At 37.3% G+C, this 24,961-nt stretch overlaps 1 protein-coding gene across 2 annotated transcripts in view; it reads left to right on the top strand.

The window, feature by feature from the left end:
- Positions 1 to 4,998: 4,998 nt before the first annotated feature.
- LIN28B (lin-28 RNA binding posttranscriptional regulator B) overlaps positions 4,999 to 24,961 on the top strand; it is a 97,595-nt gene continuing 77,632 nt past the window's right edge. The window contains exons 1-2 of one of the 2 annotated variants that reach the window (XM_077487186.1): positions 4,999 to 5,499; positions 5,897 to 6,072. In XM_077487186.1, the coding sequence (XP_077343312.1) occupies positions 5,490 to 5,499; positions 5,897 to 6,072 (186 nt within the window). In that variant the 5' untranslated portion in view covers positions 4,999 to 5,489. The remainder of the gene's footprint in view (positions 5,500 to 5,896; positions 6,073 to 24,961) is intronic. The other variant, XM_077487187.1, reaches the window with a different exon arrangement.

Genomic DNA, 24,961 nt, shown 5'->3' with positions numbered 1-24,961 from the left:
AAGCTTTAGGGCAACTGTACTTGCAGAATGCAACTGTACTTTGCAAAGTGCACAGTCTATTTGCCTTTAGTAAATCAATCCCACAATGCCTAAAAAAATATTGGAACGTTTTTTCCATGAATAAAATTGACGCTCACCAAGAATTACCCCCAAGGTATATCAAACAATAATCTATTTACATTTGAAAAATTATTCACATCCTGCTGTATACTCCTATGTTCTTCTTCACAGATATAAAAAAATTATTTTAGATTATAAATATTATCATCCCTCCTTTACAGTATATGCAAATTGGAAGTAAAACTAAATTGTTATTTTATAGAAAACCAAATCATTGGCTGCTGTTCTCAAGAACTGTTCCACAAAATGATTTCTAATTAATGTGAAAATCCTGTTTTCATAACCGTACTGGGACATGCCTACATTTGTAGTATCTTTACCCATTTATCTGTACATTCTGGAACATAATTTGTTTGTTCATAAAAAATGTTGAAAGAGGTTATCCTTTCACATGTTTTACTAAATTTAAGCTGTGATTAAACTACACTTACTAAAAATAATAACATATCTAATCCTAGCTGCAAAAAATGGTTATTCCTAAATATTAGAATCAGACCAAATCTCACAGTTATGGGTCAACTGAATAAACTAATTAGCATACTTTGAGGAAAGAAGGGCTTTCTCCTCCTCTAGAAAATATAATCATAAAGAAGCTAAGCCAGTCAGAGGAGCAGCTTTAAGACAACTAATATATGCAAAAAATGTTCTACATAACTAATGCAATTCAGGTCACAGGACTACTCTCTTTCCTCAATCATTTGCTATCCTCCAGTAACAGCTGGGATTTTTTTTTAACATTACTTTTCACTTTTTTTACATCCTTTTGTCAGATTGTTATAGTGTTACCTATTTATTCCTCATCCCTTTTATATTCTTATAATCTCCCAATAATTGTAGCAACAATCAGTTCACACTTGTAATGAATAACGTTTCATGATGTATTTATTGTGTGTGTTTCTTATAATATTTTCTATAATAAAAATGATATCTTTGAAAAAATAGCACAAGTAGAGAAGACTGGAGTGCTACCCATTTTATTTAAGTATATATATACCCCAACAATTAACTTTCCTTATTTGCTCCTTTTTGGTCTGCTGAATATACCATATTAAGTGTTCTGTTATATCTGCTGGATAAGTGCAAAAAAAAAAAAACTATTGCTCTTGTGTATTAGTACTGCTTGGATGTTGAAGAAGAGCGCACACCCCGAAAGCATGTCCTGAAAAATTGTATGTTAGTAAAAATAAAGTATCACGGACAGTGATCTTGTCAAATTCAGAGCTGCCCTATGCTATCTCAAATAGGCTATTTAGCTCTCCAGGTTTTTATCATGTTCTACAGAATGATTTGCCTTTGTGGTATAGGGAGCTGAGAGTATTGATTTAAACTTAGTGGGGAGATTTACTACAACTGGAGTGTGCAAAATCTGGTGCAGCTCTGCATAGAAACCAGCTTCTAGGTTCTATTGTTAAAGATTAATTAAAGAAGATGAAATTAGAAGCTGATTGGCTACCATTCACAGCTGCAGCAGATTCTGAGTACTCCAGTTTTAGTAAATCTCCCCCATAGTGTTGTGATTCACACTAAGGGCAAGCAGCTGGGGAAAGGGGTATTGCTAGTAGTGCAGTAGCATTCTGTTATATGTGTGCTTTTTTGTAATGTATCCCCAGGACCACCCTGTGGCAGATACACATTAAATTTAAGCATTCTGTTATAGATCTATTGACAGTAGGAGTGGTTGAATCATTTAGCAAAAGAGACTGGGCAGAGCTGACACCACTAAAGCTACACAAATGCCGTGGGGTTGATCTACTAAAACTGGAGCGTGCACAATCAAGTAGCAGCTGTGCATGGTAGCCAATCCATTTTGAACTTAGGTTGTAAGCTCTAGCAAGCAGGGCCCCTCTGATTCCTAATGTATTGTAATTGTACTATCTGCCCTCATGTTGTAAAGCGCTGCACAAACTGTTGGCGCTATGTAAATCCTGTATAATAATAATAAAAAGTTAAGCTTGTTCATTTAAGCTTTGTTAAAATAAAAAACAGAAATCTGGATGCTGATTGGTTTCTAAGCATAGTTGCACCAGATTGTGCACTCTCCAGTTTTAGTAAATTAACCCCACTGTGTTGTCAGCCCACAATAGGGCTGTGTGCATTCGTCGAAGATAAACAGGCATTTTGCTATACTTGGTGGTGGGGGGGGGGGGTATGTAAGAAACACAGCAGACCAGAAACGGTCAGCTTAAGGACCATGCGAATGAGCCTTTAGACAACGTCTGTTTATGGTGGTTGAAGGTGGTGGTTTTTGTAATTGTAATTTTTACATTTTGCATTTAAATAATCTGTATAGTTAATAAAGACATTTTTCAATATACTTTTTTGTATAGTACTATTTGGGGTTACAGAAATTCCTGGAGGCTCATTCACATGGTCCTTAGGCTGACTATACAATAATTTGTAGGGTTAATAGACATTTTTCAATATACTTTTTTGTATAGTATTATTGGGGTTACAGAAAGTCCCAGAGGCTCATTCACATGGTCCTTAGGTTGACCGTTTCTGGTGTGCCATGTTTTTTATATAGTCTGGTTATTGACCATGGAGCCCTGCTCACCATATTTGAGTGAGTGGACGAGTACCCATAGTGTTTATTTATTATCCCTACAAAAAATGTTTGTGTGCATTTACAATTTGTGTTATTTGGGGGGGGGGGGGGGGGGGGTGTATGTATTGCAGACATGAACTGCATGTTTTTGTTTTTTTTCTTGACGTGAACTTGAATCAGTCTCCCCAAATCAGATATGAATACGTTTTTAGGGAAGTACATGGATGGTATTTTCCATACTGCACATCCCAACCTGAAGATGCGTTCTTACAATATTTAGGTGACTGGATGAGTACCCATAGAGTAAATTTATTATCTCTACAAACAATGTTTGTGCGCTTTTAAAATGTATGTTATTTGGAGGGGGGGTTGTTATATATTGCAGACATGAACTGCATATGGGTTTTTTTCTTAACATATACGTGAATGAGTCTCCCCAAATCAGATATGAATACATATTTTTAGGGAAGACCTACCATGGACAGTATTTTCCATACTGTGCAATCCAACCTAAATATGCCTTCTTTTGAAAAATCTTTATTTTTATTTTTCAAAGGTAAAGTAGCACAAGCGCCCACATTACCACAACCAATACAGAGAACAACCATGGTGCAACATTCATAGGTCCCACATAGGACCTAAAGTGTACGTAAAATGTCAAACATAAAGGAGCCTGAAGATGTGTTCTGACCATATTTAAGTGAGTGGATGAGTACCCATATGGCTTATTTTTTATCCCTACAAAAAATGTTTGTTATTGTTATTTTTACATTTTGCATTTAAATAATCTGTATAGTTAATAAAGACATTTTTCAATATACTTTTTTGTATAGTACTATTTGGGGTTACAGAAATTCCTGGAGGCTCATTCACATGGTCCTTAGGTTGACCGTTTCTGGTGTGCCATGTTTTTTATATAGTCTGGTTATTGACCATGGAGCCCCGCTGACCATATTTGAGTGAGTGGACGAGTACCCATAGGGTTTATTTATTATCCCTACAAATAATATTTTTGTGCATTTACAATTTGTGTTATTTGGGGGGGGGGGGTGTATATTGCAGACATGAACTGCATTTGTTTTTGTTTTTCTTGACATTCACTTGAATCAGTCTCCCCAAATCAGATATGAATATGTTTTTAGGGAAGACCATGGACAGTATTTTCCATACTGCACATCCCAACCTGAAGATGTGTTCTTACCATATGTAAGTGAGTGGACGAGTACCCATAGAGTTTATTTATTATCTCTACAAATAATGTTTGTGCGCTTTACGCACCATACACACTATCAGATTTTCTGCTGATTTTTGTCTTCAGATTTACCAAAAGCATGTAGTGCAAGGGCCTGGCCGATTGTATACACATTGAAACTCCTCACGTTTGACCTCATATTATATGGTTTTGGTAAATCTGAAGGAAAACATGAGCAGAAAATCTGATAGTGTGCATGGGGCTTAATTAGAATTTGTTATTTGGAGGGGGGTTGTTATGTATTGCAGACATGAACTGCCTATTTTTTTTTTTTCTTGACATATATGTGAATGAGTCTCCCCAAATCAGATATGAATATGTTTTTAGGGAAGACCATGGACAGTATTTTCCATACTGCACATCCCAACCTGAAGATGTGTTCTTACCATATGTAAGTGAGTGGATGAGTATCCATAGAGTTTATTTATTATCGCTACAAATATTTTTAGTTATTTGGAGTGGGGGGGGGGGGGGATTATGTATTGTAGATATGGACGGCATTTTTTTTTTTTTTCTTGAATGAGTCTCCCCAAATCGGATATGAATATATTTTTAGGGAAGTATTTTCCATACTGCACATCCCAATCCGAAGATGTGTTCTTACCCTATGTAAGTGAGTGGATGAGTATCCATAGAGTTTATTTATTATCGCTATAAATATTTTTAGTTATTTGGAGGGAGGGGGGGTATGTATTGTAGATATGGACGGAATTTATTTTTTTGTTTTTTTTAATAAGTCTCCCCAAATCAGATATGAATACATGTTTTTAGGGAAGTGTTTTCCATACTGAAGATGCATCAATTTTCCGGAGATTATTTTGTGTCTCACCCGACCACCCTTTTTTTCCCCCCATTGCGATTATTTTTTTCCCTCAGTGCGATGATTGAGGTCCTCTACCCTCCTCCCTTTCCCAATGCTGGGCTCTTATTTAGGAAGTCATTAATCACATCCCCTCCCCCGGAAAGAGATGGCGGAGCAAACCTGTGAAGTCCGATCCAGCAGCCGCCTTCACCCCCCTCTTTTAGGAAGACTGATCTAACCCTATTTTAAGCAGCTTGCCTGCTGCCTTTAATTTCCAGGGGGTGAAAGCGCCCCCCAGCGTAGCCCCCCCATATCCGCCCTTCTCTCTCTCTCTCTATATATATATATAGATGTAGGTGTGCAGTGAAAGTGTCCCCCTATAGGGGAAGCCTGGTGACGTTGTCTATGGCTGTTTACCTAGTATGTGTGTGTGTGTAAGGCAAGGCAGGCGTGTTCGCAGCTTCATTCATAAATGATTTCCGTGCTAGGCTGGAATGAGACGCCGATTGGTCGCTGGGCGCTGCTGCCAGCCCCTCCACGATCCGTGCTGAAATTAGTAGCAAGAAGGCATGTAATTGACAGAGTCACGTGTGCAGCGAGGGGGCCAGGGAGCGAGCACACACAGAAGGGAGCAGCACAAGAGGGAAAGCACGCTAGACCATGCGAGCTAAACTCGGGATCGCTCCCAATCAGGATGTCACATTGATGCCACCAATCACCCCCGTTCTAAAGGAAACTTTTCAGCTTTCGTTTGTGGAGCGCAGGGCGTCATGGCCGAAGGTTGGTTTACCGCATCTTCCTTTTCGGATCGCTCTCTTTAGCGGGGTGGGGGGATCGGAGTCGGCCGAGGGAGCGGGAGTGAAGGAAAGGGGGGAGCAGCGATGTGACTCCGGCCGATGAGCGAGACAAGAACGCGTGCAGCTGCGGGAGGAGGGGGAGGCTTTTGTTTGAATCGCTTTGGTTACTCAGGTCCCCCCCCTTCTTCTTCTTCTGTAACCTTGAGTCCCCCCTCACCTGCCCGGGTCGTGCCGGGAAATGGATGGGCAATCGGGGTGCGATGAGCCCGATCTCTGCCCCCTATATGACGGCGATCAGGCTGGAGGGTTAGTAGGATGGCAGATAGGATGGCATGCTCGCCCTCATCACTGTCATTGCTTTCTTTTTTTCTTCTACACAGGAGGTGCTGGAGAAGAACAAGAGAAGTTGCCAGAGGAGGAGGAGGAGGACACCCAGATCCTGCGTGGTTCAGGCCACTGTAAATGGTTCAATGTGCGGATGGGATTCGGTTTCATCTCTATGACCAGCCGGGAGGGAAGTCCCTTGGAGAACCCAGTCGATGTTTTCGTTCACCAAGTAAGTCGACCCTCTTCTTCCACCCCCCCCCCCTCCTCCTCCTGCTAACCACCCACTAAGACACCAGCCAGCCACCCACTTTGACCAGGTAGTCTGCTATCTGCAATGATTTGTTAGTGTTCAATGATTTAAAGTGTATGTACGATCACAAGTTTTTTGTTTTGGAAAGAGTAGGGAAGGGTTAAAACCCCTACTTTATTTTTAAAATTTTTATTTGCTGCCTGTCTAGCACCAGGAAAATTTCCCTTCACTTCCTGTTCTGGAGATACAACAGGAAGTTAGGTAATCTTTCAACATAACAGGCATTTGCCTGTAAATGTATCTACTAAAAGATTTTCCCTTACCCTATTTTGTTTCTGGGGATAACACTAACATCTTGATTTCCCTCCACTTCCTGTCCCCCAAGACACAACAGGACTCTTTCAACGTAACAGGCATTTCCCTTGTAAGGTAGTCGTATCTACTAAAATACTTTTTTTCCTAACCCCCCTTTTTTTTCTGGGGACAACACTAACCTGATGACTTCCCTTTACTTCCTGTCCCCAAGACACAAAAGGAAATTAGGTAAGCTTTCAACACGATAGCCACTTCTAGAAGATTTTCCCTCATTTTTTTTTTTCTGGGGACAGCACTAACATCTTGACTTCCCTTCACTCTATGCCCCCAAGACACAACAGGAAGTTAGGGAAGCTTTCAACGTGACAGCCACTTCCCCTGTTAGATGTATCCACTAGAAGATTTTCCCTCACTTTTTTTTTTCTGGGGACAACACTAACATCTTGACTTCGCTTCACGTCCTGTCCCCAAGATACAGCAGGAAGTTAGGGAAGCTTTCAACATGACAGCCACTTCCTCTGTTAGATGGTTGAACCCGCTAGAAGATTTTCCCTCACTGTTTCTGGGGACAACACTAACATCTTGACTTCCCTTCGCTTTATTCTTGGTGACCATGGTCACTGGTACAGAGAAGTGGATCTCCTTAATGGGGACACAGATGACAATACAAACTTGCCATGGGGTTCAAGCCTTCTCCACTCTCTCTAAAATAATAATAAAAAAAACCCCTCTAGAGATACCCCTTTGTGCTTGGACGCACAAGCTAGGAAGCTTTTACTCTAAATATTGTGCTTTAGGTCTGTAGAACCAGCTGCATGGTAATCCAGATATGGTTTCCACCATGCAGGTACCAATTGGTGCACGTCACATTGGTAAGGTTTTTCCAGTAGACCTATTTAGGAAATGAGTGTGCTTCCACACACTTTTTAGTATTTATTTTAAAATAAAAATAAAACCAGTACATTGTTCCTGTAATCTTCTAGCTGGTCTGGTAGCATCACCGAAGCTTCCTGTTCTTACTTCAGCAGAGGGGGGCAGCCATTCTTTTCTTACTTCAGCAGAAGGGGCAGCCATTCTTCCAGGGCTTAGTATTTTTTTTTGTTTTTAAAAGGTAAGGTTTTTCCAGTAGACCTATTTAGGAAATGAGTGTGCTTCCACACACTTTTTAGTATTTATTTAAACATATAAGTAAAACGTATAAATTTTTTACCTGTAGTCTTCTAGCTGGCCTGGCAGCATCACTGTAGCTTCTTGTTCTTACTCTAGCCGAGGGGGGTGGCCATTCTTCCAGGGCTGAGTATTTTTTTATTTAAAATGAAAAGTAAAACCTATACATTTTTCCTGTGTTCCAGCTAGTCTGGTAGCATCACTGGAGATTCATTTTCCTTCTCCAACGGAGGTGGGTGTGTGTGTGTGTGTGGGGGGGGGGGGGATATGTAGAACTGGGATATATATATATTTTTTTATTATTATTCTTTTTTTTGTAATTAAAAAGAAGAAATTTAAACCTGAATTCCACTTTAGGGCAAGGTAACTGTAGGCAACTGACCTTCACATTACACTGTAGCTCCACCTCCACGTTTAGCATTTTAAGTAGTTGTCTAATGGCAGGGTTTGCTACAAAGTAATCTGACTTTCTCCACATCACCAACACAAACTGCCTGATTTTGAGCTCCAAGGCTTACTCTCTTCATGGAGGAAGGCCCAGCAGCTGCTAAAATACAAGGAGCAAATGATAATAAAGTTAATAGCCATGTTTTAAAAGGGCCATGTTGCTTTTGCACTGGTTATGAACAGCAGGAAATCTCATACAAGCGTTTGCTCTGCTTCTTTAAGGGTCTTCAAGTAAAGAGAGCATGTGGCCAGAGGCGGTTCATGTTTATACTTTTCTAACGTGTGGACTGTGCATGGTTTGTCCTTTCACCCAGACCCATGTAAAATCACTTGTGCTGCATTGCACAAAGACCGCTTCCTAGTTAAAAATGACTAGTTAGTTTGATCTTATTAGGTCTGTGTTCATTTTCAGATAATTGGCCAAGTTGTAGTACATAGCTGTTAAATTACAATATTTTTCATATTACCAAGGCAGAATGAGTGATAATCCACCATGCATATTTAGTCTATATTCACATTATGTGCTGCTCCATTTTGCATCGAGAGTTAAAAATGACCTCTGACACTAGCATTAAAAGGGAGTGATATCATGGTGCAACCTTTGCAGAAACTATGTAGAGATCTATAGCCAGATATATATTACTGATCAGTCAGGAAATAAATATGTCCCAAACACAACACATCAACACTTTAGATTGATAATGCTATTGACTGTGTCCCCCCCCCACCCCTCCTGTCCCAGATCTATCCCCTCTTGTGATTGCTTTGATTGGGGCCATGGTTCAGCCCCAAAGAAACAAAGCTCTACTGACATGGAGCTTGATGGGTCACATGGGGACATCTCTGCTCTTTGCTGGTCAGCCAAAGGCCCACCTCTTAGTGCTTTGCCTTGTTCCACAGATAGGTGTAAAGGTAAAGTCAACCTGGAAGGAGGGAGGAGCATTATTTTTCTGGAAATTGTTCTCTACTCTTTTTCTCTTCCTTCTGTTTCTGAACCAACGTCATATGTGATCTGTGGTGTTTTATTTTTTTTTCGTTTGAGATCCACTTACTTAAATCATTGTCAGATCTGATTGCTATCAGTCTCCTAGTCCCCCTTTTTTCATTTGAACCTCCTTCAGGTTGTTAAATTGCTTTTTACGATCTCATAAATTTACTTTATAGATGAATAAACTAAAAAAAAAACACTTCCTCTTTGTGTAATTGTATATTTATTCCCTGCTCTTTTAATAATGTTTGGCCACATGTAACGTGTGTATTCATGTGTGTGGTGTTTTTTTTTTTGCTATTTCTGATCTAATCTAAGGTGTTCTAAATGTTAACATATGTTTTATTGTAATAAAACCTATGTTTTCTGTGTCATTGCTTCTGTTCTGTGGGAGATATATAGCTAATGGACAATGCTGTGTGTTTGTTTTGTGTTTTTCAAATAAGTATACCTCTGCTTTTTAGTTTTCCAACAGCAACATACACACTGCATGATACAATTGCATAAATGTACAAGACACTCCAGTTATTTTGTTGCTTCTAGGGCTCCATTATTTATGCAAGTATTCTAAGGTGTATTTTGGAGCCTGTGTTGGTTTGTGTTTTTTTTCCCTTTTTTTTTTTTGATTTTTATTTTATTTATTAACTTTTTCATTTAGTAAAGATACTTTTGTCTCTTATTGAGTTTTAAGTTGTATGTTTACATTTTTGGTTGCAAAATTAAAACATTATATAACTGGTTTGTTTAGTTATGACTTGTGGATTGCTTGGAGCCCTAGGGTTGTTTTTAGAGATGTAGCTTCCAGTGGTAGAAATGGAATTCAATGGAAAGTTGTAGTGAAAAACATTCAATATGATCTTCTCATTCATAGAATTTTGTTGGAAGTATTTTAACATTTATATAAAGAAGCCATTTTATAAGGCAGTGTTTATTTTTTGTTTTGTTTGAGAATGTTCAGATCCAGAGTTGAGTGACACTAGGACATTTTTTTTATTATTATTATTTTGGTGTGTGTTTTAAGTCTAGGTTGTGCCATTACAAAAGCACTGGCATATTATATTTGCTTTTTTTCTGTATTCTTGTTAGACATCACACTTTTTTCCTGTATCATATCTAGAAAGAACACGGTTTCTTGTTTTTAGATGGCGATGTGTTCTTTCTGCGTTATTATTTTAGATCATTGGCTAACAGTGTATTTCAGCAGGTCTTTGTTCATTAACACATTGTACTAGGTGAATCAATGTTTGTGAACACTGAAGACACCAGTTTGTTATAGTACTGTGGGACTCATTAATACAAACCGCAGCAAAGGAGAAATGATCTTCATGCTTTGGAGCATGAGCACAAAATGGTGTTTTGTAAACATCTCCTATCTACTTCATGAATTTGGTTTGTGTGTGAAAAACAGTACTGATTCTTGTTGATATTGTCTGTTGGTGTGTGTTTGTTTTGGTTTTTGTGTTTGTTTGTTTTTGTGTTTTTCCAGCTCTTGTGTAAGGTTATATACTAGCTGAATCACAAGCAGCAGGTTCTTGATCATAAATGTGTGTGTGTGGTGGGGGGGGGGGGGGGGGGTTATAGTCTAAGCAGCACATTTTAGAGAATGAAACAAAATCCACATTTCTTATATAGGGCTAATCTTTTGTGAAATTTGCATTCTGAGTTAAATTTAACAGGGAGAATTGCCCCTCAAACCATGAAGTTGTCCCTGGGGATGCACATACCACAGGCTGAGCTGCTGGCCTAAATGTCTGCCAGCTTTAGGTTTAACCATGAGCAATTAGGAAATGGTAGCTTGTCATCGTGTATTGTTTTTATTTATTTTTCTCCTCTTCCCTTCTGAAACATGAATAATTCACTTTCCATATAATGACATTTACAATCTATGTACTGTAATGGGACTGGCCTGTTTTCATAGTTCAGTACCATCAGAGCTCAAATACAAGTTATACATGGTTTTTGTATAATGAAAGTCACATAGTGGTAGAAGTCATATTCTTTTTACATATGGTAAAGCCTTACTTATTTCATCACTTGTGTAGGTAGGGTTTCTGAGCTTAAAATGGCTGATTACTGAGAGGTGATGACCCCAGAGCAGTATGAATGGTCATGTAGTGAGTACTGTTGTGTTTTGTTTTTTTCTTGGTTTTATTTTTTATTTGTATTATTATTATTTATTTTTTTGTTTAGCAGTAGATGAATTGGTGGTAGTGCCTTATTACACTCATCAGACATTAAGATCTATTCTTAGTTTTCCATATTTGTACAATACAAATATAGTTGAACAAATATAGTTGAATCTTGTGTTTAAGTCATGCATGATGCACCCGAAGAGGCAGTATCAGATTTATTGAGCCAATTTATTGATTAATCTAAGTAATTGTGCAAAATGCATAGCAAATTTTTAAGTGCTTAAATACTTTAGTATATTGTTTATTTTAAAACAAAACACTTCTAATGGCTTGGTAATGATTGGAGAATTTTTTTTAGAAGTGAGAGAAAATAAAGACTAAGATGTATATTTCATACCAATCTGCTGTTTGTGTTGTGTTTTTTATTTATATATATATATATATATATATATATATATATATATATATATAAAGTGCAAAGTGTGCTTGTCAGTTACCTTACCTGTGGAGATTGTTTAATGCTGATCTTGCTTTACATATTAAACCTATTTTTGAGGGTGGGAGGGGGACTTGCCAATGCTCAAGTGTTCTGCTTCCCATATGATTTGGGGGGGGGGGGGGGCAAAGGCCTAGCATATATTGTATGAAATAAAGAAAATATGTCTACTCTCTCCTTTTATTTATTTTTGTTCTGCTTAGGCGTTTGTGGTGCTGTGATCTAAATATCAGTTTGCCAAATTATAAACATGTCTTTTATTTTGTATCCATTGTTATTTTCTAATATTATTCTTCACTTTGTGGGCAAGGTGAACTTGATCCCTAGTTTTTTTGTCTGTTCCATATTTTATTTAATTGATGTCTGTCTTGCTTAAATTGTTTGCAGGCTCTCTAGTTATTTGTTATTGCAAAACATTTGTCTCCATTATTTTTACACAAGTTTAATGAACTGTTTTGTTTGTTTTTTTTCCACACTCATTTGAATGATTGAGAAGTAACACTAAAAGCATTTGTTAACACAGTTTAAATATAATTGCCACAATGCAAAATGTCCATATTGTAAGGTTTTAAATGTTAGTATGTACTTTTTTTTTTTCTGTTTACACCTTCAGGGCTTCTGTGTGCATTTCTGAGATGGTAGAAATGTGCTTACTTTTACAGCACATGCTGAAAAAAACTAATAAACAAGCAATGTGTTTTATAAAACAGGTAGCTGTTTTTAATGTTCAATTCCCATATTCTAGTTCAGGCTTTTTAAGGGGGTACTACATTTTAGTAAATGCCTACAACCCAACACATGGATTGATGCTGATAGTTGATTGGATCTACTGTGCTTAACTTTGTTTAAAACATTACTATATTAATACTATTTTTACCAATAAAAAACACTCTCTCATCGAATAGCTACTGATTTTTCTTTTTAAATAGGTATTGCTCACTGTCTTGTAAACATGGTATTGTATACATTTAATTTGTATTTTTTTTTTTGTTTCATTATTATTCTATATTCCCATTTATTCTGGAATTATCCAGTTGTGTAGATTTTTAGGATGGTTTACTGCAATTGCTTGAAAATTTTTACAAGTAAACTTTGCAATTTTATCTCCTGATTCATTTTAATTTTCCCAGTCAACATTTGTTTTCTCTCTCTCTCTCTCTATATATATATATATATATATATATATATATATATATATATATATATATATATATATATATATATATATAAATCAAGCTTTTTGCCAAAATCTAGACTTCATCCTTATGGCTGTCTGATGTTGTCTCAATGACTTTTTCCACAGTCAAACCTATTTTTGCTATCAGTCTGTTCAGCAGCAAAGGGGTTAACATTCCTTCCCCCACTCCATTGAAGATCTTTTGAATGGGAGGAATTTGCACCCTTTGGCTCAGGTTGCAGACTCTCTTGATCAAACTAGGGAAGTGAGGGTCATAGCTGTTCATTGCTTACTACTTCCTTGGCTAGTTAGAAACTCTGGTTATGCTTTAAAGTAACATTGTTTGCCTCCTTGGTTGTTATATTACTTCCATGCTGACTAATTTGGTATGATCCATCTGTAACCCCTTTCAGCTATATATTTGTGTATATATATATATATATATTTCCCATCAAGTCTATATTTTGTGTGAGTAATGTGACATTTTAGGTCTATGCACATTGGCATTAGAAGATGGAAGTAGGATTAGGGAAACCAATCCTTCTATTGGGAGTTACAGTGGTGGGGCAGATGTGCAGGGGGGTTACAGTGTGTTAGAACCCAGTACTTGTATAGGGGAATACATAAGAGTGATTTAAATACATCCTTTAATTCAGGATTTCTGCAATCTTCCTGTAAAATTATAGCTTTTTATCTGATGATTTTAATAAAAATGTATCTAAAAAGGTTTGTGTTGCCTTTAGCAACCTGAACTACAGAATCTGGTTGCCAAGGGCAACACTGAAGCTTTTACCTTCAGCTACTTTAATAAAGCCTCCAATGTTTTACACATCAAATTGTTAATGTATTCATGTTAATTGTAAAGAATACATTTGGCTTCAACACTTACAAATGCTTACTGAAAAATGTAAGCCTATTTTTAATGGGCCATGTATTTAAAAATAGTCCTAAGACTTTTATTTATCTATACTAATAATGTATACAGTAGTATTCTGTGATACAGGTTCCCTCCATTTATTTCAGTCCCCGGACACTAATATTTATTATATGCACTTTCAAAGGTTTAAGAGAAGTCCATGCTGCTGGGTGCTTAGATCATTATCTGTGTGGTTTGTAATAAAAGAGTAAAAGGGGGGAGGGGGGGGACTACAGGTTTGTGACCTTTAACTGACTGTTCTCATTGTGGATCTAAGTTTTGTAATTAATATTTGACATTGTGTCATTGGGAGCAGTACCGGGGCAGGAAACCTGGTGGGGGAGGTGGATGCAGTTTTCACATTTTTGATGCATTCAGAAGGTTAAAGTGGGCCCCCATTAAGATTAACCTCAACCCATTACAGCTTTTTTTGGCATGCAGGCCCCACCCATGAATGGTCCTGGACAGCTAATACCAAGCTTTTGTTTCTCCTGCAGAAAGGGTTTTTTTTTTTTTTTTCCCCCTCTCAGAAAGGAAAGAAAACAGTCCTCTCTTTTTTTCTGTGTTATAATCATGTGACTTCCCTTCAGTGAGTCACAGATAGGATTGAAGGTGATTCATAGGATGAATCAGACATCAACATTTTTTTTTTTTTTTTTTTTTACTCTTGAAATAAATATAAAAAGGAATATAAACAAATATGGCAAAATTGCTAAATTGATTATTTAACAGAAGCTTGTCACTGATCTATATATTAAGCTGCTTTGTTCTAAGACATGTATTTATAACAGCAAATGTGGACCCTGGGAAAAAAAACAAAAAAACTAATTTTAATATTTTTACTTTTTTATAGCATTTATTAAATGAAGAAGACAAATGTGTTTATTTGTGGGCGGTGCAGTATGCTAATATTGAACGGTAATATGCTAATTACAGTTTAGTGTATTTACCTGTCTCCTTTGTCTTCCTGCATTGAAATTATTCAAGCTGCAGCTGTCACATTTTGGCCAATTTAAACCACTCTCAAAATACCCTATTAGCTCTTGCATGTGAGATGGAAGGATCTTGTTTTAATTCCAAGTCATGCTAGCTGTGTTTTTGAGCATAGTGATCGTTACTATATTTTCTCAGAACTCACATGGCAACTACAGTGGGGGAGGGGTCCCACCCACCAAGCTTCTGATGGGGGGTTGGGATTCTTGCAAGAGAATTGTAGTGATAAACACTCTCAACTTCACCAAAGCTACAACATGTCAAGCCTACATCTAGCAGGCAAAAATAGATGAATCACTGATGTGTGTGTTTTTTTTTAATTTTTTATTACCTTACCTCTCTTGTCTATACTGGAGGGCAAGACTCATGAACAACATATTCCTTTGACAAGCAATTTGAGTTTAGGTTTAAATGTACAAGTTGACCTAAATATTAGGTTAGTTTCTGGGAAGGATAATAATTGGTGATGGTGTAACAAAATAGCACTATTATTATTATATATCCATTTTTTTTTATATCATTCAGTTTGCTCAATTAAATTTCTTTAATGCATTTTTAGTTATTAACTATGTTATGCAGTGCCCATTGCTGAATTGGTTTTGTTTGGTAAATACAGTGAACTGTGTGTTCTGACACATGCATTGTATTGAACATATTTTATTCGCCAGGCTTCATGCAGGAATGCATATAAACTGCATAGGTGGTTGTGGATATTAAACATCCGGTGCTAGAAAATAGTAGTTCAAAAAGAACATTGCTCTGTAAATCCTAATATTGTTTACACCGGTGATTTTAAACTGATATTGATAAGCCTGGTTGCATTGTCCTTTTTTGACAAAAATAAATATTTAAATTAATATAAAAAATATTATTAAAAAAAGTGTGTGTGTGTGGGTATATGTATGTATGTATGTATATACACACCGCTAATTTTATTTAGTATTATTTGTTTCTAGCAAAATAAGGCAGAGACAACTCTAAAAGGAGGTACAATCCATAGATTATAAAATAGAATAATAATGATTATTAAATATAATATGTATATATTATATCTCCATAATTTTTAGAGTTGTCTGCCTTATTTTGCTACTAACAAATAGTACAAAATCATATAAAAACAATAAAATGTACGGTTTTGCAATAAAACACTGAACAGGCTAATATTTACTTTCATGACTTTGTAATTTCATATCCTATTTAAAAGTGTCGAATGCATCTACATATTTAAAATCCTATTTCCCCGTAAAGACTTACTGTATCAAGTCCATACATTCTTGAATTATTTGACGGTATGCAGTTAGTCTTGGATACCTTTCTTTCCTAGCATCCCTTAAGACATAGGTTGACTCAGGAAGACTTACCGTACATGAGCCAATTTTTTGTTCCCAACTAGTGATGGGGAAATGCTACTTCAGTGAAGCTGAACAAAATATGCTGTAGTAGGTCTTTTATTCATCCTCTTAGGGTGCTCCCCACCCCACCCACCTACCGTTTTCGTTTTTTCTTTTTTCCTATATGTCTTTCTCCTGTCTTTCTAAATTTAATGTCTGACAGTTGAGGACATTTAAAAGCTTAAACATGCTGCTTCAGATCAGTTGTGGGGAACATCTTGATCATCAAATACAATTATGAAGGTGTGTTTGAAATATAATATAGAATACAGTTAAGTGCCACCCAAAATATACAGTCTCAATCATTTGTCCAGATTTCAGATCTTTTTAGTACCAAATGTTTTGCAATATAGCAAATAAGTGTGGGAAGCTTTACAGAGCATATTGTACATTAAAGCCTAGACACAGTATTGTGTCCTTGGCAGAATTGTAGAGATCTCTTGGGGAACTTGAGAGGATTTGTAAAAACACTCTTTAGTTCACGTATGTTACAGCAGAATTTATTAAATCATTTGATTTCAGCTAGTTTTAATGCCTCAACTCTGTCTTTTTAATGACTTGCCACTTTTAGCTGAAAGACTAAACCTGTAGGTTTATTGGGAAAACATATTTTTTTTTATTATTTGGGGAGGGGAGCACATAACTGTGGTGATATCCACTAGCAGTCTAAATAACAGGCAGGAGGTGGAGGAGTTGCCATACCTAATTCCACACACTTCCTATAAGCAGTTTTCTTATGGTATTTCACGTGATCACTGTAAATGCCCTTTTAATTTATTTATTTTATTTTACTTTATGGTACTTTTCCCAAATACTTTGTATTGGTTTGTAAAAATGGCCACATTTTGTAATATACTAAAATCAAGCCAAAAAGAGTAATTTAAGTAACAAACAATTGAGGGCTCTGTGCACCACAACACGTGTTCATCTGCTGTAGCAGGTATTAACCTATTCTCTACACCCCTTGGACTATATAAAGATCTGTCATGGGGGAAACATTCAACTCATTATTACATACCCCCTTCTGAAATAACTGTCTGTTAGGCTGTCATGCTGGCCCCCATGCTGTAGTGATTGATCCAGAGGAACTATGCATGTGAAAGCTTCTGATTTTTTTTTTTTTTCTGATCCATAGCTAAATTTGTATTCAAGCCAAAATGTCATAAAAACTTATTGGAAATTAGCATTTTCATGAGGTTGGCAGTGGAAATGCCCATGTTTCTTTTATGACAGGTTTACTAAAATACACAATGCTTATCTGACAAAATAATTTGTAATTCTGTTAAGCCAGCCTTCTGATCTGATTTAATAAAGAAGATTGATACAAAATGCTGTTCATTAAAGATAGGATATTGCAAAATAAATGACATTTTGTTTTAACAGACTTCATCCAATTGATTCTTTTATTTTTGCAGACAAAATTTTGGCTTGCTTGTAGCAAAAAAAGTGACATTGGAAAATAAAGGGCAAATTCGATTGCAGCAAAATTCTAAATGCACTTAAATAAAATAAGACAACTTGTTGAAAACTACTTCTATTCTGTCTGCCCTCTCAAAGGGATTGGGGGGGGTAAAATACAAAAAATGTGTAATGTTAATTGCAATCTCTGTTAAAAAAACATTTATGAAAAAATTACCCAAAAACTTTCATGGAAAAGGGAGAATTTGAATCAACATTTCTAAATGTCCAATTGAGGGTGAAATCAATATAAATATATATTCCTGTTGCATAAACACTATGGGGGAGAGTTACTAAAACTGGAGCATGCAAAATCTGAAGCTGTGCAAAGAAAGCTCCAGGTTTTATTGTCCAAGTTTTAATTGAACAAGCTAAAGTTAGAAGCAGATTGGATACCATGCACAGCTTCTGAGTGCTTCAGTTTTAGTAAATCTCTCCCCATATGTACAGCTTGTATGATATGCTGAGAGTTAGCAGAAGTAGATAATTCTGCCAATTTATCCCTTTTTTTTATTTATTTATTCTTTGTCGGGCAATGTTAACTTCTTGCCTAGAAAACACTAGTGATGCGATATCTCCATATTTTTTTTCAAAACAAGGATGCCTATGCTTTGCTTTGAAGGAGACCTGGTGTGGGATATGAAAGCTACCATCAGAGACCACCCCTGAATATTACCTGGGTGCAAGGCTGACACAGTAATTTTAGGTTTAATGATTTGAAACAAACATGCAGATCAGGAGTTCTGATGACTTAATTTGCATTTTGTTGCAGGTCAGTGACACTAAGGCTCTAGTCACACCTGATTGTAGCCATTTACTTATTTTGGGCATTTTGTTTTTCTAAGCGTTTTTGCTGCTTTTTACAAGCATTTTCGACATTTATTTTAATTAGCCAATAGAAGGCACTAGGGGGAGGAGAGGGAGCAGAAATTAGGGGTGGAGATCTGCAGTTTGAGCAGAATACCAGCAACAAAATGCTCGTCAAAGTCAGGCGTTTCTATTGAATCTATGGCTCCCAAAATACTTGTAATCTGACAGAAAAAAAGCTCATGTACTTTTTTGAGCGACAAGCATTTTACTTTAGGTGACAAAACACTCATATGTGAACAGGGGCCATTGAAATTGGTGGGATTTGGCTTGTTGAGCTACAAGCTTCAAGCCGAAAATCACACGTTTGAACGGGGGCCAAGTATTGAAGTCGGAGACCGCTGAAAAATAATTCCTATAACAAATTTTCCTTTCCACAAGTTTGTGCCAGTTCACACAGGGGCAACCTGTCAGGCACTCCATGCAGTACAATGGAACCATTGTAATAGGAGCGACTCAAGTCGTTCCGACTTCCTTTACTACTTGGGGCAACTTCGGAGCAGCTTGCATTGACTTTTATACGAAAGTAGTTTTGCAAGCCACACTCAAGTCGCACTGTATGGGGCTGCTTCAGAGTCGGGTGACTTTGAAGCCGCCCCTGTGTGAACCGGCACTTAAGCTACATATGTTTGGTTGATTTGCCACATTTGGGATTAAACTCGCAAGTAATTGCTAGAAACAATGTTATTCTTTACATAAATTCCTCTAAGATATGTTCCAGGGTCATTGGGTTATTCCTTATAACTGATGTCGCAATCCCTTTTTTTTTTTCCCCTCCCATAACCATATATAAATATCCAGCTTGATCAGCTAGGCTGGGTCCACACTAGCTGTGGCCACGGCTCACAGCAGGAGTCCTGGTGCATACTTGTACACAAATTCAAGTGCGAATTGGGTCTGAATTTTTGGCGGAATTTGCACCTGAAACTGATCCAAAGGCATGCAGGACCATTTTTCAGTGTGCTTTGCGGCCACCCCAGAGCTGTGTAAACTGGCTCCATTGAGAACCGGTCACAGTCTCCTGTCATGCGAATTGGATGCAGTGAAACCTGCATCAGTGTGAACCCAGCCTTATGTTTTGGGCTTAGTTTAAAAGCTTTATTTAGCTATTTGCCCATGGTGGCTTTGTATATCTTTGCTGGGATCATAGGAACCCTTTTAGAAACCTAGGACTGGGGGACATGGTCTTACCAGCTAGCTAAAATACATGCATATATAATTCTTTATTCTGTCCAGCCTGACAAACAGTTTGGCAGTCACCCTAGCAAAGAATGGATTGTGGAACCAGGGAATGGCTGGCCGTAAGGGTCATCTTCGATTCTGATGCTTTAAACTCAGCTGAGATCAATTTCCCACATATGCAGTTCAAGATCCCAGAGGAAAGGTCCAAAAATGGCAAAAATCTAAATCTCTGCAACATGTTTCATAGGGCATTGAGCAGAGAAACCTCACAGTATATACTGAAGTCAGAGAATGACTTCCAGAGGCTGCCTTCTTCAGTTCTTAGTTGTAGGGAGGGCCTTGCTGCTCACAACTTAACAGACCCCCTATGGAGCTCTGCTTTTGCCTGTCATTTCTAACTTCCTCCGCTTACAAGGACCATGGTACTCTATGCTAAGAGGCATGTAGAATGGGTTAAATTAAACACAATACTTTACTGATTTACAGTTCAAAGCACAGAAAAGGAAGCCCCTTCTTAAAGATGTATACTTCTGAATGATTATTCCACTTTTTTTCCATACCTACAACACTCTTTGACAGTTAGGATTGTTGGTAAATACCTTGGTATGAATACAAAATGTATAATGCAAACTATTGGCACAATATAAATCCTGCATAATAACATTGTTATTTAACCATTCTCTGCATTTTGACCTTTCTGCTTTTACATTCTTTTTAAAACCACATTGGCATTCTATTTTTTTTCCTAGGCACTGCTTAGTGCACTCTTGCTGTCAAATAGAAAATAGCCAGTTACTAATTCCTTGCATATATTAGTTTTGTTTTTCAAAGCGGTAACAGCAGGCTCAGGTTATAAAGCCATTTGGTAATGTAGAGGGGGATACTGTCCAGTTTAGTTTTTCCGAGCAGATGGCATCCCGATCTATCACAACCGACATGGTCATTTCTGCATATTTTGGTCAGTGGAGTGTTTTCAGTATGCTCCAATTTGACGCCAAAGGTGGTTTTTTTTTTTTTTTTACCAGATGACTGCTAAATCTGGCCATACACTAGTAGAGTTTCCTATAAACCTTTTATTGAAAATTTTATTTAGAACATGCTTTCTTGCCCTCCTTGAGTCAACTAATTTGGTCCAAACGCCATTAAAGTGTTACTAAACCCACAACAGTAAAATCAGTCTGTATATGCAGTAAATCATGCTTGTTATACTCACTGTGGAACCCAAGGGGTTAATCCTCTGCATTGTGTAAAAAGGGTGTTTGATCCTGTCTTCTCTGATTCTCCTCTTCTTTCACAGTGTCCAAACCATCCCCTAATAGAACAGAGGCAATGGGATAAGCTGCACATGCTCAGATTGGTGTGTATTCCTAGAGCATTTATTTATTTATTTTTGGGAGAGTGCATGTGATCAGCACAGGGCCAATCAACACTGTCCAAACAGAGGGTCAGGGGTCTTGCAGCCTTTTAGGACATTCGGAGGAGAATGAAAACTCCTACAAGCTTTAACCAGACACTGATAGAAGTCACAAGACTACTATATACTGCTGATGAGAGAAGGCATTTAGAAGTTTATATTACCTAAAACGTTTGCATTTCCATGTCCTGTGTACTGTGGGAGACCAGCTATAGTGAATGCAGGGTCCTGGGTTTAGTAACTCTTTAAAGCTTCAAACATACATGCTATTTTAATGCAATCCCAGACTTATTAAACCGACCAGTACAATACATAGGATTTTTCCTGAACGAAAACCACATTCACAGTTGGAATTTATTATTATTTTTTGTACATCCAGGTTATCCATCTTTTTTTTTATCACTACAATCAAAAATGTAAGCTAATTACAGCTCTAGGTTGGTTTCCAAATGTATTGCACGCTGGCAGGTGCTGGCTCTGTTCGTCACAAGCTTAACAGTAGAAGAGAAGAATCTGGTCGGCTGCACATCTAAAAACCAGATTCTTATCTTCTACCTACAATCAAAAATAGTTGGATTTGGCCCCACTAACTCTTAGAAAATAAGACACACTCTCAAAAAATGTTTTCGTACAAAATTCTACCGTTTGTATGGACCACATAAAGGTATGCCATCAAAAATGAAAATAAAACCTTAAAATACTTACATGTAGTGCAGTTGGCAGTCCAAAGCTGAGAAGGAACTTGTCAAAGTGAAAATCTGGAAGCTGCTATTGCAGACATCATTTTGATGAGCATGCTCTGGAGCTTGCATTCTCTTCTCTTCTTGGTCACTGAACTGGAAATAGTATCTGCACATCAGGTGTTAGGGCACCTGATATGCACATGGTTATGGTTTTTCTCTGGTTCGTGATGCAAGGAGTGAAAAATAAGGACAGAATATATACTCTCAAAATATAGCCTTGCTTTTATCCTTACAGGCTTACATTAATATATCTTGTGTTCTAAGAACCCAAGTTTCTAAAACTTGACATATTAGGCATCTCAATTCACCATTTTAGAAGAAATTATGTGATCGTGGGAAACTGAAGCACTCAAAAGAAAATGTGGTTAATTCCTGGAGTCAGAGTGCAGAAAACCATACTGAGTAAAGTTGGGGTTTCACCAGTAAGTGTGAAGATTTTTAAATTTTTTTGTTTATGTTCAACTTTTGATTTTAACCAATTGGTCCATGCTGTTACTTATAATTGCTATCCTGTTTGTAACACCTACAGCGATTTTACTAGGTCCTCATTGCCTGATCTACTACGGTAAACCACTTACTTATTCTGGTGCTTTGTAGTTTTCATTTTCAATCAATCCCAACATTTGCATATTTTGAGAGAACCATTATAAAGTGAGTCTTATGTTGTCCCTTTTAAAAGGTACTGTGTAGGGCATTCTCATTTTATCTATACAACATTGTTGAAGCATGTAAGTATACTTGTATCTACTCCCTGTTGATGGCAGCCACAATCAATAGGGTGCATGTGGAGATACAGACTTGATTTACATGCCTTTAAGTTCTCTGTTGGGTCCATAAAAGTGCAATCTGCTTGGGGCTGATGCAGTGTTTTACATAATATCTGACATTTTAAACACAAGGGCAAATTTCTGGTATGACTTGGTAAAGAAGAGAAGCAAGGTTCCAATGCATCACTTTTTAATATCTCTAGTATTTGAAGATGCTCTTATGTGATTTCCATCAACTGCATTGTTGAAGTCCCTTAGCAAGTGTTTTCAATGCCTTCCACTGCTTAGTATTCCCCCCGCCCCCCCCCCCCCCCCCACACACACACACACACGCACATTTTTCAACTTGTAGACAGCCATTATTTACTTATCTAAGGTTGCCCCACGTGTGCCATGGTCAAAATTAAGTAACATTACTGATAGGTCCCATTGATGTTGCAGAACAGTGGCAGATTTCTCGTGGATGTTATTTTCTGTGGGACATCTCCAATGTCTTTTTGAGAAAAAGTGGCCTATACACTCCACATACAGGCGGTCATGTGTGCATATGTAATCCAACCGCCCTTCATGACATGCTATCTGTGCACTCTATAAAAATTGAAAGGTGGACACTTCTGAACACTGGTTTATAGAGGGGAGGAGTGAGAATGCCAAAGGCAGGAGAGCAACAGTATTTTAGAGATGGGAGGGACTTCCTAAAGACTTGAGATCGTTGCCTGCCATCCAATATCTATTGGTTACTTTTAGGAAGATGAAGTTGATCATACTTCACCAAGAACTTCATCTGAATGTATTTATTTTTTATTCTAATGTCTCCCATAAAGATTTGGAAGGGCATTTAGGTCCCTTACTACTGGGAGGACTCTGTGAATGGCCCTCCAACAAAGGCTTCTGTGCTTATAAACACATTGTTAGCTTTTTTTAAATTTTAGAGTATTCTAATTTGAAGGAAATTAAGCAATAAAACCTCCTATAGTGCTCTCGGTCATTAAATTCTAAGTTTTTGTAAAAGTTGCCTTTTTTTTTTATTATACACTTTTTAGTGTTTTTACATGCCTATTCTTTCCATGTGTTCATGATTGTATTTCATACACTAATCTGCAGATGCTCCCTCAAAGCTGCATAATTATCAGCCATGCAGAATAAGGCACCTAGATAATCTGAGTAAACTGTATACCCTACCGTGTGTGTGTGTGTGCGCCTGTGTGTGTAACCATATACAGTATGTGTAATTTATAACTGGCAAAGGAAAGATACACATGGAATTACAATACACAAATTCCTAGTTGGTTAGGACAAGACTAAACTGAAACTGTTTCTCCATATAGATTAAGGCTGGCCATAGATTGTATAGAAATTGAATAATCTCCTTTTTACATTTACCTTCAACTATGTAGTGCAAGGGCCTACCTAATTAAACACAAAGTTTTTTGTTTAGGTTTTCTTTGACCTTCATATTTTATTGTTTTTGGTAAATCTAAATCTAAATCTAAAATAGAGCTTTCTTTTGGTGGTATTGGTATTTGATCATCTATGCCTTTTTTTTTTTGTTTTTTCGTTTTTGTGCTATAAACAAAAAAAAAAAGCGGCAATAAAAAAAAAAAACACAATAATTTGTACTTTTTGCTATAATATCCCCAATTTCTTAAAAAAAAAATGTACTCAGTTTAGGCCAATATGTATTTTACATAATTTTGGTAATAAAAATCGCAATACGTTTTTTTTGCACAAAAGTTAGAGCATCTACAAAATAGGGGAAAGATTTATAGCGCATATATATATATATATATATATATATATATATATATATATATATATATATATATAGGTTTTTTTTTTACTAGTAATTGGTGATCGGCTTTCCTCACCTCTGACAGCACGGAGATGTCTGTTTTACATGGACAGATCTCCATTCTGTCTCTGTGGGGAGCGATCGCGGGGGCCCGGCCGTCATAGCGTGCGCCCCCTAGTGGTCAAAAGGCAAGCCGACGTATAGGTTCGCCCAGGGGGGCCAACCTGCCACAGTATAACTGCGGCGGCTGGTCGTGAAGGGGTTAAAGTGGTAGTAAATCCTCTGCTTTATTTTTACCTACAGGTAAGCTTACAATAAGGCAGCAGCAGCCAGGGATGTCATCGGCACATGTGTTCTGAAGGAACAGCATAGCTGTGCCATTCCTTCAGACCTGTGTGCCGCAGCCATATGCATGTATGTTACAGAATACAGTCATGCTATGTACCGCTGAATGGGTAGCCAAAGGATGAAAACTGACCACGCCAACACAGATCAGTTTCTGTTTGTATGGTCAATTTAGAACAAGGAAGAAAGACAAATCTGCCAGTTACTTCAGATGGAAGAAGCATATAAAATGAATAGAGACTATGATTTATAAAAAAACACACAAATTGGATAACATA

Source organism: Lithobates pipiens, unplaced genomic scaffold, assembly GCF_037356315.1.
Source record: "Lithobates pipiens isolate NorthernLeopardFrog02 unplaced genomic scaffold, aLitPip1_a1.2 Scaffold_18, whole genome shotgun sequence".
Lineage (NCBI taxonomy): Eukaryota > Metazoa > Chordata > Amphibia > Anura > Ranidae > Lithobates > Lithobates pipiens.
The sequence above is the reverse complement of the archived record's forward strand: the minus strand, read 5'-3'. Positions and strand labels throughout refer to the sequence as shown.